The 15,292-nt window shown below is 23.9% G+C and overlaps 1 protein-coding gene across 3 annotated transcripts in view; it reads left to right on the top strand.

Annotated features, from left to right (window-relative positions):
- Positions 1-15,292, top strand: part of Kdm5 (Lysine demethylase 5) — a 111,505-nt gene that overhangs the window by 39,631 nt on the left and 56,582 nt on the right. The window contains exons 7-8 of one of the 3 annotated variants that reach the window (XM_067263292.1): positions 2,037-2,079; positions 2,898-2,977. The exons of 1 other annotated variant lie outside the window; for it this stretch is intronic. In XM_067263292.1, coding sequence (XP_067119393.1) covers positions 2,037-2,079; positions 2,898-2,977 — 123 coding nt within the window. Of the gene's footprint in view, positions 1-1,991; positions 2,080-2,897; positions 2,978-15,292 lie in introns of all 3 variants that reach the window. One more of the 3 variants, XM_067263291.1, reaches the window with a different exon arrangement.

Genomic DNA, 15,292 nt, shown 5'->3' with positions numbered 1-15,292 from the left:
GTGGTTTTATGAATGAGAATTTAGAAATTGTGAAAGCGTGAATTAGCACACGCGATGATGTAAGTGTCTACGAATTTTTTTCGAGGCTATTTTGAATGCTCTTTCAACAAATAATCCATTTTATGGTTAAATTGGGACCCTTCTTTTGCCTTTTAATGCTCACAGTTTAGAATTATAGATTCCTCCGTCACGATACTATCGATAGTGCGGGCGCCGCCATCTTTCTTTCTTTCACCGTCATTCCTAAATGCCTACAAACAGCAGCGCACTCCCATAGTAGTGGAGACGCAGAGTGACTGCTATTAAAGAACACACCCACAGAGCAGTCACCAATTATGCTGGAAAGTCCGTTGCTCGAGTCACGTAACGGCCAAACAGAAAGTCCGTTGTTTGCAGCGTATGTTATACGAGGCACCACTGTATATGAAAAATGATACATAGTTCATATTATTGGTTTTTCAGTTTTATAAAGATATAATTTTGTTTTTATTTTTCTAGTTCAGAATAACAGAAGTTTTTTCTGCTGTTGTATTTATCTTTTAAAGTAGATTAACAACAATAATTTACAAATTTAAAAATTTTCATTACTGTTGTTATAATAATTCATTTTTAAAATATTAATATATTCAACTTAGTGTTGCTTGATGTTGCTATATTTATATCACCAAATATGAACATCTGCATCTATTGTCAACTGTGATTTTCTATAAAACAGTGTACTGTGTATTTTGAAATATTTTGTCCTGATGACTGCATATTAAGTTATAGTAATGAATTAATCTATCCTAAGAAATAAAATTTCATGTTTACTTGATTCTTTGAACAATCTTTTTTGTGAAATGTAAACTTCTGAATTGCTTAGTAATGTTTTGTAATTACGTAGTATTTTTTATTGTTAGTCACTTATGTTTGTAGATAATTCAAAGGAACTATTTTAGATATTTTTCTCATGGAAATTGAGGAAAAGGTTGCATGAATGGACATGATATTAGCCAATATTGATTAGGTACCAAATTACTACTAAAAATTGGTAATAAATAAAAGTCAGGAAGATTAGGTTTAAATCATACTCCTTAATGCAGTAGGAGGTTTCTTGATATCTGTTTGATTCACCAAATGTGTGATTAAATGTGTGCTTAAAAAAGCACTAAAATGATTTTTAAAATATCTCAATTAGTTTTTCTATATGTTGAAAGTGGTATATTAAACAATAAATATAATCAAAATTTGAGTATTAAATTAAATATATTAGTTTGTTGGTTGAGAAGTTCAAAATAGTGTGAAATTATTTAATATATTTATGTATGTAAGATATTATGGTAAATTTAACATAAACTGATTTTATAAACATGAACACTAGCCATAACAAAAATTTATTGGAAATATACTTCATAATTTTCAAGTTCTCAAAGTTACTTAAAACACAAATATATAAAACAAAATAATTTAATTATATAATTATTGTTTTTGAATATTTTATAAGTGTCTAAAATTAATCATGATAGATATTTTAAATTATATTTCATAAAAATTATTGTATTAAAAAATGACAAGATATATTTTGAAAAAAAAAATTAAGTAATCAAGTAACACAAACAATTTAAATTTGTAACGGTAAATTGTTTAAATTTTATTTATATTGGTGAATTTTATTTAGAGTTATTCACTCACATTGTTTTATAGTTTTTGTGTAAATTTCATAATTTTTAATAGATTGAAGTTGTAATAGTTTTTGTCAGTTTGCCTGAAGAAACAGTTCTGGCAGTAAATTGTTTATGAATCAAAGTAAAAATTTTGAGTTTTCTTTTAAATTAAACAATTTTAATGATGATAAAGCATATTATTATAAAAATGAATATTTTATGTGAAATGTGTATTTGAAAATATGAATTCATTTAAATCAAACCAAAATAGAAAATGAAATTAACAGGAGTTTTTAAATGATTTGCATTAAATTTATTACAAAGAAAAATTACAAATTTTTTTTTCAGGATGATATTGATTATTCTACTAACAATGAACTAAAAAAATTGCAGTTTTACGGAGCTGGTCCAAAAATGCCAGGTTTCTGTGCACAGAGTAAGTATGTGAAATTAATAAAAATTAAATCTTTTAAAAAAAACAGTTGTATTATCACAATTTACAAAATATTTTAAATAATACAAGAGGAAATCATTAATTATGTTACAAACTGACACCAAAAATAAGTAAGAAAATTTTAACATAGAACATTCATTTTTCAACAAAAGCCATGTAAACATTCAGACACTTGTTTAATGTGTTAACTATTTTTTTCTACAATAATAATATCTTAGAGAACTCAAAAAACAAAAAATATTGTAATTAGGCAGCCTATGCCATTATTTCTTCATATGAAATAACTAATTAAAATAAGATTGTTTTAGATTTTAATTGAGTTTATAAAATTAATTTTTTTGTATAAAAAATTAACAATTTTGATTTTAATGTGTAATTTATGTAATTTGAAAGAAACTTAAAATAACTTCACACTTTATAAAGAAAATTAATGACCTTTTTGTGATAGTACTTAAAATCTGTAATACGTCGTCACTTATAATCTTTGATCTGGTCCGTTCACATTGCTAGATCTATTGGATAAATTTCCTATTTAAGAACAGTAACAGAAATAAAAGCACATTAAAAAAGTCTTTATAAAAGAATAAACAGTTTGACTTTTTTCCCCCAAACAGATTACAATTATGATTTTAAAGAATAAAATTATCAAATTTTATTTATATATTAATTTATATTTAATATTTTATTTAATTTATAAAAGTTCATTTTTAATCTAAAATATTTATACTTATTTATATTTTTAAAAAATTTATATTATACTTAAAGAAATAAATTTGCTAAGTACTTTATAATTTTTTTAGCAAAACAAGAAGTAGAAGAATGCACAAAATCACAAATGTTAATTAAGCGTAAAGAAAAAGGAAAGTGCAAATCAACACCTGTAAGCAACTGATTGTAAATTATAAACAATTAAGATATCAGTCTTATATAATACATTTTATATATTTAAAGTATTAATATGCTTTTGTTTTTTATGAATTTGCATTAATATAATTTTTTGTAAAACTAACTAATAATGCAACATAATTTGCAGTTATTGTTTTTATCTTTTTATTAAGAAATTAATTTGGGTATTTTTTTGTGGAGAACCTGTGTTATATTGTAATTTGAAGATTTAGTCTACAAAACATCATTTATATATTCAAATGCAATGTAACAGATCTTTTTCTATATTTTATTTGATTGCAATGTATTTTTGATTATATATATTTGCATGTTAAATAATGATAGTCAAAGAAATGGATTTGATGAAGCTACTTTTAAAAATTATTTCTAGAAGCAAAAGTAGTAGTTAAATTTAGGGGTCCATGTATGCATGCATGCAAGTATACAGTACATATACATAGTAATTTAAATTTTATAAGTTTTCAGTTATAAACAGAAATATATGACTAGAATATTTTCTTCAAATTCTATACTTAACAATATTATTCTACTTTGAATATGCACAGGTTATATAATAGTATATTTAACATAATATTAGTTGTTAAATATAAATGATTTTTGTTATGGATATAAAAACAAAACAAATCAATTCTATAAGATTTTTGGATATCAATATTTTCAACTGCATATAGCTAACTGAAGGATACAAACTTGGCAACAACTTGATTATGCTAATCATATCATGCTAATCATTATGCTAATCATATCATATAAATAACAATTCATATTTTTCATTATTTAAATTATTAGATAACTTTCTTAGTTTAGTATACTGAAAAATTATTGTTTTGGTGTTATTTGTTAATGATTAATATTATGAGTATTTAATGGCATAATTTTAAAAATATAATTTGCTGTAAGTGATGTGTAATTGATAAATCATAAAAGTTGTAGTCATAAAATTTTTGATCAATAATTAACAGTTACAGTTAAATTGTCTTATTTTATGAGGGGGATTACATTTAGTTGTTTACTAAATATAAATTATAGAAAATGGCTGCTATTGTAATATATTTGTTATGGTTGAAATTTTTTGATAGTTGGATTATTTACTAGTGTAATTTTACTTTCTACAAATTTTTGTTTATCATCAACACAAACTATTCCAAGAAATGGGGGAAGAACATCTGCAAAGAAATTTTTTATTTTGAAATAATGATTCTCAGTTACTTATTCAAGGAAAATTTCACAAATCTGCAAAAGAAAAAGTAAATAAAAGTTCACAAAACATTTAATTATACTGTGTATAATTAGTTTAATAAAATCTTTCATATTGTATGCTGTTATAATTATATTCAAGATACCAAGTTATTTTCACTTTCCACATAGCATTTACTATTTTAAGTCATTCATCAATAAAAATATTTTAAAATATATAAATAATTGAATATTTAATTTCAATAGTTTATTCTAAGAATATATATAACTGAGAATTTTATATTTTTTTATTACATTAATAATTGGTGTTTTATTATTCTGTATATACATTTTAGTTTTCAGTGAAGTTTCATCAGTGTAATTTTAAAAGTGAGATTTAGGTTTCAGATTTTGACATTGATGGTGCTATTTTTACTGAAATCAACACTATAATATTGCTATTTAATTGCAAACAGTTTTCTTTGATTGCATTTAATCTGCATATTGGTACAATTCATTTAAAGTTTGTAATGTTCAAACTAAAAAAGCTTTACAAATGTTTTTTGTTATATCCATAACAGAAAAGTCTATAAGAAAAGAAGTGTTAAAAAATGCAAAAAATGTTTCAAGAACTTTGAGACACTTAAGCCATTTATGACATCATTGATGAAAAGAATTGCCCTTGGCTGTCTTTTGTCATTTGTAATTTTAAAATTACATAACAGTGATAGTTCCTTGACTAACAACAGAAGTAATTGAACATATATTTACCATATCAAAATTATAATAAAAAAAATATTGATGGTTATTCAAATTAATGAGAAATACTTGCAAATCATTTCCATTATTTTATTATGATATTTAGCAGTAGTGTACAACCTTTTAACTTAGTACTTGAGGACTGCTTTCACTTGAAATGAAGGTAGTTGGGCCACAAGATAATTTTATTCTCTACTGAGGAGAGTGAGACAATTTACAGTTTATCTGAGCAAGGATGATTTAGCTATAGTATTAACTATTTTTATTTCTATTAATACAATTTGACAATATCACACATGTAGTCAATATTGCACCCCACAATAACACACTGTTAAAAGCAGCAATATCATCCTACTAAAAATGCCATACCTGAAAAGATTTTTTGAAGTTACAGACAACTTTTATTTTTTATGTTTATGTATCTTCTGAACTGCATATAATGAATTCATGTGCTCTTGGTATGCATTACTGATATGCAGTTTGGTATTTAGTATTTCTAAAGAATCAGATTTCATTATAAGACATTGAAGTTTGAGTTGTTTCAAAAAAAATCTATGAAATGAAAAATTGGATTTTATGTAGTATTTAGAGAGATTATGATGACGACTTATGAAGTTTCATTCTTTCTTGTAACGGATAAACTATATTATTTTCATATGAAGGTTGCGCTTTATATCACAATTTAAAGAAATTCATTCCTTTTTGATTCTTTTAAAGAAGTCATTTATTATGAATTAATAAAAAAGCAAAATAGTAAAGATAAAAGTTGTTCTCAATAGATAATTTAGGGAATATGATGACTAACATGTCATTATCGAATGTAATGAAGAATTATTTTTTTTATCAGCATACACATTGCTATGATACTGTAACAAAAGTTAAACTAGGAAATAGTTATCCAGCTTTTTGTTCTGCAGATATTATTCCTTCTGATTACCATTTATTTTGATTTATTTAAAATTTTTTAAATGAGAGAAATTAAAAAAATAAAGGAAATTGAAAATTATCATAAAATATCATCATTGGCAATTTCAATTCCATATACATATGAAGAAATAGCCTGTTAAATAAGGAATTACTTTTTAATAAATAAAAGTTGTATTTTACTTAATGAATATGAATTTTCTGGAAATCCATTATTAATTCATAATTAAGTTGAGAAATATACTTCAAAAATATCAGGCAATTATTATCATGGATTAAATAATACAGGTATACCTCGCCTTACGTCTGTAATTAGTTCCAGGAGAGGCAACATAAGTCGAATTTACTTGTGTAGTTACGACGCAAGTTGAAACTACGGTGGAAAACGCCAATAATGAGCACTTAAAGACCGCTAAATAGAACAGAAACACAGATGTTTTCATGTTTCGTTCCGTTCTCTAGGATTTATGATGATTATATTAACGTTTACTGTAAATGTACATATTTTAATATGATTTTATGCGCTTTTAACACTTTTCTAATGATATTACGACTTCAATATTTGTGGCGGACGGATGTAAAGTCGAATAAAATGACTTAAGCTTGATTTTTATTTTTCCATATACTTTTTTGACAAACAACGTATAATCGAGAACGACGTAACTCGAGGTATACCCGTAGTGTTTTAATTTAAACAGATACAAATAATAATTGAAAAACTAAATTATTTAATTTCCTGTAGTTTGTAATTAGCATTTTGAATTTTATCATTGTTGCAATTCCTCTTCATTTTATTTTTATAAACTTTTACTTTTTTCCATAATCTTTATTTCAGTTTTGTATAATTGTATTATAAATTTTATCTTTATAGGCAGCAGGGACTTTAATAATGTTTGTCTTGAATATAAGTTTTCTTTTTTAAGGGGATATATAGAAATTGAACATACTTTACTCACCAAAACTTCATTTCACTTCTTTGACACTGATCACAATATGAATTTCAGATTTATGTAAATCATGGGCTAAAGACATGACAAAACAGAAATCTTATCATTAAAAAATCAAAAAGTTATTGTGGGTTGCAATCTTTAATCATAAAAATAAATTAAATAAAATTATTTTATTTATTTTTATGATTAAAAATTAAATTTAAAAAATTTTGTGATTTCTGGTCTAAACCACCAGAAGTTTGTATTTAGTTAATTGGGGCCTCCAACTTTCAAGTTTTCCACATCTTGATCTATCTAACTTTGTTCTCAAGATTAAGGAAAGACAGACAGTTGAAATCTATAGGTCTGCAATTTGAAAATTTCAGTCCAATGAGGTGTATTTTGAATGTTTAACTCTAGAGTTCTGGAATATCTTTGAAAAAGTGACATCACATTTATTACGTAATTTAAAAATTGAAAATATTGTAAAAAACATTAGATGCCTAATGGAATATAACAGACATGGGCAAATGCGGCTTTTTTTGAGTTACATGCGGCTCTTGCTGAAAGTGTTAATTTCTGTTTTTTTATTATTGTTTTTACAATTTTATTTTTATAATTTTGTGAAAACATGTTTGTTAAAAAAATTCAATATTTGTTCTATATTATATAATAAAATCACACATACCTTACCATACTATCTGCCAAGACAGTACAGAACTGCGGCTCCCATGCATTTTGCAAAACCTACATTGTGACTCCCACTGAACTCTTGCTTGCCCACCCCTGGAATATAAGAATTATTAATTTGTTTAAATGGGAAAGGATCTGTGTGCTATATGCCCACTTTGAAGAAAATGTAGTTGAAGATAGAAAAATTGAAATGCATATTGTGATCAGTGTCAAAAAATTAAATGATTATTTCATTTTTTTGACATTTTGGTTTGGTGGATATTTGTTCAATAAAAAGATGTGTTATCAAACTTCTTGATTGATCAGAAGAGAAAATTTATAAATACAAATGGATTATATATATTATCATCTTGTTAAATAATAATAATCTGTATAATTGCTTATGAGATCAACAATGAACTTTTTTTTTTGCTGAGCTTCATTTTTGAATTTCTCTTATTTGTAGACTTCTACTTATTGATTTATCTGTTTTTCTTAAAATATATCAGATTGGTGTTTTTTGATATGAAATTGCTGTAAAACAATCTTTTATCATTATAAAAACTTAATTTTTATTTCTTTAACTAAACCTCAGAAAGATAAATGAAAGAATAAAAGATGCTTAATAAGGATGATTTAATAATGGTATGTTATATTTTGCAACAGTTATTTGAATCACCATTTGTAGAATGAGATTATGTACTATTATAAACTATTGTCCTTTTTTTTTTAAAATTGATACCTTATTTATTGAATCCTTAGTCTTCTCTCATCTGAAGTCATTTAATAATCAGATGTAATAAATTCAGACTTTTTGATTATTTTTCAAGTATAAATTATTCTTGGTTTTCCATATGTTTGAAATCTTCAATTATTCTGAGATTTTGCAAACTGTTAAAAAAGAAGAAATAAGAGTACAATGGAGCATTATTATTATTTTCTTTTATGGTTATTTTCTTTAATTTGTGGTTTCAGTTGTATTTTTATTCATCTTGCATTGAAATATTATTTTCTCTTCATTTCATCATTGCAAATAATTATTTTATGATGAGAAATCTTTAACATGATTGTGTGCAGATTAAACCAGAGTATATAGAGGAATTAGATTGTTTAGCTATTACAAATACATCTAATTTTGTAACTCTGCTTATACATGCTTATAGCAAACTCACTCTTACCAATAATTTTAATTATATTAAAATGTTTTTTGATTGACTATTTAACTTGATGATTACTATTATTAATAATAATTTTTGTTAATAATATACGCACTGAAATTTATTATTATATGTATAACATACATAATCCAATACATTAGTAATAACAACAATCTGCTTATTTTTTTTATCATGCTCTATTAAGGCTGATTAATAATCTGGAACAAAGCAATTTAGCTAGAGGTAGGCAGTTAAGTCCCTTCTCACGTAAATTTAATAATTATGAATAAATTAATTGGCTGGGAGCAGGATTTTATCTACATTTCCTACTTACTGTGCAGTTGTGCTAACCATTACACTACTCAGACCGCTGTCATATCTTAGATTTCAGAGCTATTACTTAATTAATTTAGATATAATCATAAAGCTGTGGAGGACCATGGTTGCAACTTGTCTCCAGTTTGTGAGTGGTTATATCCAAATTAATTATTTAATATCTCTGGAAGTGAAGATCAGATGGAAGCCTGGGTAGCATAACTGGCAGTGTGATTGAATGGTAAGCAGCAGTTGCTAGTTTGAGTCTTGCTGAGGGCCAATCTTTTCTTCCAGAATATAATGAAATATAAAATTAATTTAAGTATAATTATTAAATTTATCATGAGTTGATGGCTTAATTGTCTGCCTCTAGACAAATTGCTTTGTTTTGGATTATTAATTAGTCTTAATATAGTCAAATAAAAATATGAAAATCTGACAGTTCATTTGGTATCATCATCACTGTGATCTAATATTCTGTTTTGGATATTTTTAGAGTAACTTGGGAAATGCATGTTATTAGGGTTGCCAGAAAGGCATAACATTTTTAGTTTAAAGACAGTTTTTTTTTTAATTGAGTTTTTCTGAATTATTATTCTATTTGGATTATTTAAAAATGTAGCAAATCAAATTGGAATTTCTTGGTTCACAAAACCATCAAACTTTATGTTTTTTATTATTCTTCTGTATTATTCTTCTGCTAAACTTATGTAGAAATTATTATGATTAATTTTTTAACTATTAGATGTAATAAATAATGTACATATACTAGAGCACAAATGCTGTGGCATAAATCAATAATTTTTTTGTCTAGTTTCTATATGCATGCCTGCCTGCATATTTGTCCTGTAAATAATGCTCTCAACTTGTTAAGAATGAATTATATGGTGGAGTAATATCATCTTATTATGAGACTTAATATCTGTCCACTGTTAATATTAAATGGCTGATTATAATTTTGATGTCAGTAAGAATATTTTATTGCCGTTTATTTTTAACAAGTTAAAAGACAATCCTAATTAGTATATTCATGGTCTGTTGTTTAAAAGTGGCATATGTTTTGAGTGTCTCACTTCATCAGATGTGTATTGTTAAATTATGATAAGTAATCACATTATTAAACAAACTATCAAAATTTCATATGCTGTTTTCTGATTTTAGACAACTATTCTGTGTATTACCTAATTTTTGAAATTGTAAGTTTATTTCATATCCAAGTTAGTTGTAATTTATGCTACTTAATGGGAACATCTTACAGTTGTTTTATTATAAGAACTGATTGATCAGATTCATTTATTATATCTGTATTGAATGTATATTTAAAATAGAAATAACCTGATTTTATGTAATAAAATTAGATTTAAAAAATTTGGTTACAGAAGAAAATTGTCACTTGAGTAAAATTATACATCCAAATTTCTTTAAGGGGTCAGATATTTTATCTGTCTAAAACATTTAAGACACTCAATCTTCAGTATTAGAATATGTCTGGTTTTAAATATTAAACTTCATGTTTCTAGTTATATAATTATATTACCTTCAAAATTAGTTTTGAAAACTGTTAATTTTTTTGGAGTTGTAAAATCATTAATTTCAAAATACTAAGATAAAAATATTTTTTAAAAACAATATGTGCAAGAATAGTTTATTAATTTTACAGTAGAACACTACTGTATTTCAATTTTGAAGTAAATGAGCAATAAATACAAACTCTAAAACTATCTAATGCTGTAAAACTCTCTCTATTCAAATATTTTCAGTCATCTTAAACAATCTTCTTCAGGAAAAGAGCATTTGTTCTTTTAGAATGTGGTTTTTCCTCAAGATCATTTAAGATGATGATTACAAAAACATTTGAATAAAGAAAGTTTTACTGCATTAGATGGTTTTAGAGTTTGTATTTGTTCAAGTGCAGTTCATATAAGAGTAATAAGTTGAGTGAGTAAATTTTTAAGTTTTTTATTAATGCATGCAAAATTTTTTCCTCTTAATTTTGAGAAAGAAATACTGTTGTTTCTTATTATTTTTAATTATACTTAAAAAAATATATAAAAGATTACAAAAACAAATGCATTGAACAAAAATAATTTGAATACTTTGTATTGAATTTATTAAAACAAGATGAATTTTTCAAATTACAGCACATTAAGTTTAGCAATAGCATTATAATTCATGACAAAAATATTTTAATAAATGCTATGTCATAAGTCTAAAATTCAGATGATGCATTGTATAATTAATTTTCATTACTCTAAATTTTCTTATGTTTATTTAAAAGTCAAAGATTTCAATAGAAATCTGATATTGCATGTAATTATTTGTGTATTAAGATACTTACAAGCAAAAATAGATAATCAAAATACTAAAAATAGATTTTTCAAAAAATCATGACACATGAAAATTTATAATTTTGTTTGTTTTATTTTGGAAAATAGTAATATTATTATTAATTGAAGATATTTTTGTGCATGGAAAAACATCTTATTTCTTTTGTATTAAATAATTATAATAGTCTTTGCTTGGATGGTGGTTTGATTTTATATGTATTACAACAATATGAATATTTGAAATTTGTCATTATGTATTTTTATTTTCAAATAAAATAAATTATATGGAAATGTTTTTGATGGGATAATTATGTAGATTATACAGATTTAATTGTGTTGGCTGTTGGTATTCAGTATTCTTGTTATAACTTTAAAAAATGCTGCCAAAAGTATTAGTGTAGAGACCAGAAAATTATTTTAAAAAATTTCTTTTATAATGTGTTTAATCTTTAAAATCAAAATATAATTTTTTTATTGTTAAATTAATACTTTGAAATAAATCTGTTACTTAATAATCCCATCAAAATATAATGGTATCTGTTCATAGTTTATATACTGTATACATTTGTTATTATGTATATTTTGCTTTTATAAAACTATATATTCTCAGGCAAATATGCAAAAACGTTTACAACTTCAATATCTTTTTAAAAATTGTTTTGTAAAATTCAATAAAATATAGTTTTTTTTATGTTAAGAGAGTTTTCATCAAAGAAAGGTTTTCAGTGAGATATTTAATTTTTAAACATTTTAAAATTGATGTTTTAATTTATAATAATGTAATAATTTTTATGTTTAAATATAATCTTTATTAAATTTATTTTAAAAAATGAAAAATATATTCATTCTGAACATAACTGATGTCAATAGAAATTTATTCAGCGTATAATTTAATTTTTACATTAAAGTTTGTTTCTTTGAAACATACTTTAAAATATACACAAAAATAATAATATGCTGTTTATACTTAATAAAATAAGTATAAATAGTGCAAAACTTTTAACATTTAAGATATTTTGTCTTTATCAAGAACATCAGTTTAACTGTAATTTTAGTTTTAAATTTTTTTATAAATTATATTAAAAAATTAATATGATTTTATTTGTCATAATGCATCTTTTTTATTATTGATGCAAGATATTCTATTGATTTTAAAATGATTATCTTTATCAAATGAAAATTTTAATTTTCAGTAATAAAGTTGTGATAATATTTAATACTTAATGTTAGAAAGTTTTCTCCAGGTGAGTGAAACTTGAACTCAAAAGCTTTATAAATAGCTAATGCAATTATTAACTTTTTATTAAAAAATATGCTTCCTTATTCATTTCTGAACTAAAACTTTGGCAAAAAAAAAAAATCTTTTATATAATAATTATTGTAATTTGAAATTTAAAAAATTAATACTTTTTTAAAATAAATTTAGTATTTGCTTTTATTATGAAAACTTGATTTAACTATTTTAGTGCAGGATTTGGTTATATTTATTTTTTAAAAAAGTAAGAAAATAGTATAAATCACATTTTTCGTTTGTTTATTTAAGCTATAAATAAAGCTGTTACATTTATTTATACTCAAATGCATGCATATACATACCGTACATTTCTGCAGATAAGATGATAGTTGAATCATTAAAAAAGGGTCCTAAAATCTGGGGTCGTCTTATAGGACAGATACAAAAAAATTAGATTGAAATTTATATAAATTAAAACCATTATAAAAAAACGGACAAACTGTAATTATATACTAGTAGAGAGTAGGGCATGTCCACAAAATAGAATAGCCCATACAGCGTTTTTGTGAATAGTCAAGGTCATTTCCCAAATCAGTGCGAACGTTTGCAACAATAGCAAGGCAGAAAATAAAACTTGTTCATTCAAAAAAGTATGAATAGGACATAATTCCGTATACGCTATACAGTATTATTATCCAGATGATGATCGCTGATCTAAACTAAATTCATAGGCCATTGATAGTTTGGGGTCGTCTTATAGGACAGATATATGCTAAAACTATAAAACTTCAGTGAAAATTTATATCTTGTCTTATCTGTGGAAATATATGGTATATATCTACAAGCAATTTTTTTCAAAACAAAATTAAGAAACTGCCTTAAATTTTTTTATGGCAAATAATCTATCCATAGTGAATTAAATTCTTTATATTATTATGTTTCAAAATATGAAATTTAATTTTCTTTTATTTTAATTTTTTCTGAATATTTTATGTAACTAAATATTTTTTGCAATAGAATTTTATAGATTTATTCCATTGTAAATGTTAATATAATAATTGAAGACTTAAAACATAACTATTTTTCACTAACTATTAACTAATTTAATACATATATCTATATATTTCAACATCTACAGTTAATTTCAGTTAAAATATCCTAATGTATACAGTGTGTTTACAATTAAATTTCACATTTTGAAAAGCTATAACTGGAGAACTATATAGCTGAATGACTTCAAATTTAAAATGAAGATATGTTCAGTGATAGAATTTTATTTGGTGCAGAAAAAAAATGAGTTCTGAAAATTGCTGCTAGGGTAATACATATATTGTCCTAGTAGTAATTAAAAAGCATCACAAAATGTATGAAACATCATTGTCTGTGGTTATGCAATAAGGTGTTCTGTATGCTGTCCTTCAATGTCTGTGATGTGCTGAAACTACAAAACAGCATACTCAACCATAGAACATAGTTTTTCTCAAGATATTGTGGACATGATGTGTAAAGTTGGTCTTGAGGTCTGATAAGTTGGCTATTTCTTCACAATACACAACTTCTTTTAAATGTTCCACAACCATACGTTTTGTCATGCTTTTTAATTACTATTATGCTGTTGCAGTTCTATATATCACCCTAGTGGCAATTTTCAAACTAATTTTTTTTTTTTTTTGCACCAAATACAATTCCTGTACTGAACACATCTTTATTTTAAATTTGAAGTTGTTCCACTGTATAGTTCTCCAGTTATAGCTTTTTAAAATGTGAACTTTAATTGTAAACACATTTTTAAAATATATCTTAGATTGAAAATGATGTTCAGATTGAAAATTAAATTTTTATAAAAGAAAAGTTAATGAGATTGCTTAGTTGCAATAATTATGTGAATTAAAATAAATGTAAGTTATTACTTAGTTATAAGAGTACTCTTAATACTGTGTTATTTAAATACCACACACACTTTTTCTATTGAAATCTGCCATTCAAAAAACATGATAGATATTCATTTGAAAATAATTTTGATTGTGATTTCTGTACTAGCTAAAAATATTTGCAACTTTAATAGATTTATTTTATTTAACAATTAACCCATGTATCCATGAAGTTGTGTATTTATTTATAAATTATAAATAAATACATAATCATAAAATTTATAAGATTTATTGATTATGTTTAAGAACATTATAAATATTATAACTGTTCATATTATTAATTTCGCATTTATATAATTGTTTCGACAAGAAACTATATTTTAAAAAGTAAAAATGTATGTGATATATTCAAGAATTTTTATACATGTTGCTGAGATGTCATTAAAAAATTTTCATTGCAACAATTTTTTTCCCTCAGATATTTAAATTTATAAGCATTTTTATGTTTTTCACATCTAATAAAATGGTAAATTTCAGTTTTTTTTAGTTCAGAATATAAGGAAAATACACACTCAAATATTGAGGAGTTATATTTTTAACATATTTAATAATTACCTAATTTTTTTTTCATAATGTTTTATAATTACTTAACTTAGTATTTAATAAAAGTTAAATGTTTCTTGAGTTAATAAATTTGTTTAGAATATATTTATATATTTCTTTTGATGAAAATCTTGATAAACAAACAAAAGATAGAAAATGATGAATATATTTTATTTCAATTATATATTTATAATTTGTTTTTGATAAATGAATAATTTAATTTTAAATCAAAATATTCCTTTTATAGCTTTGAAAAAAGTAAATATTTCATTAAGTTCCAATAATGGTTTTCATAATTAAAAACTAGTGTTTCTGATTTTTT

Source organism: Centruroides vittatus, unplaced genomic scaffold (assembly GCF_030686945.1).
Source record: "Centruroides vittatus isolate TY-2023 unplaced genomic scaffold, ASM3068694v2 contig_1758, whole genome shotgun sequence".
In the NCBI taxonomy this organism is placed as follows: Eukaryota; Metazoa; Arthropoda; class Arachnida; order Scorpiones; family Buthidae; genus Centruroides; species Centruroides vittatus.
Note: the sequence above shows the minus strand (reverse complement) of the source record. Positions and strands in the feature narration are given on the sequence as shown.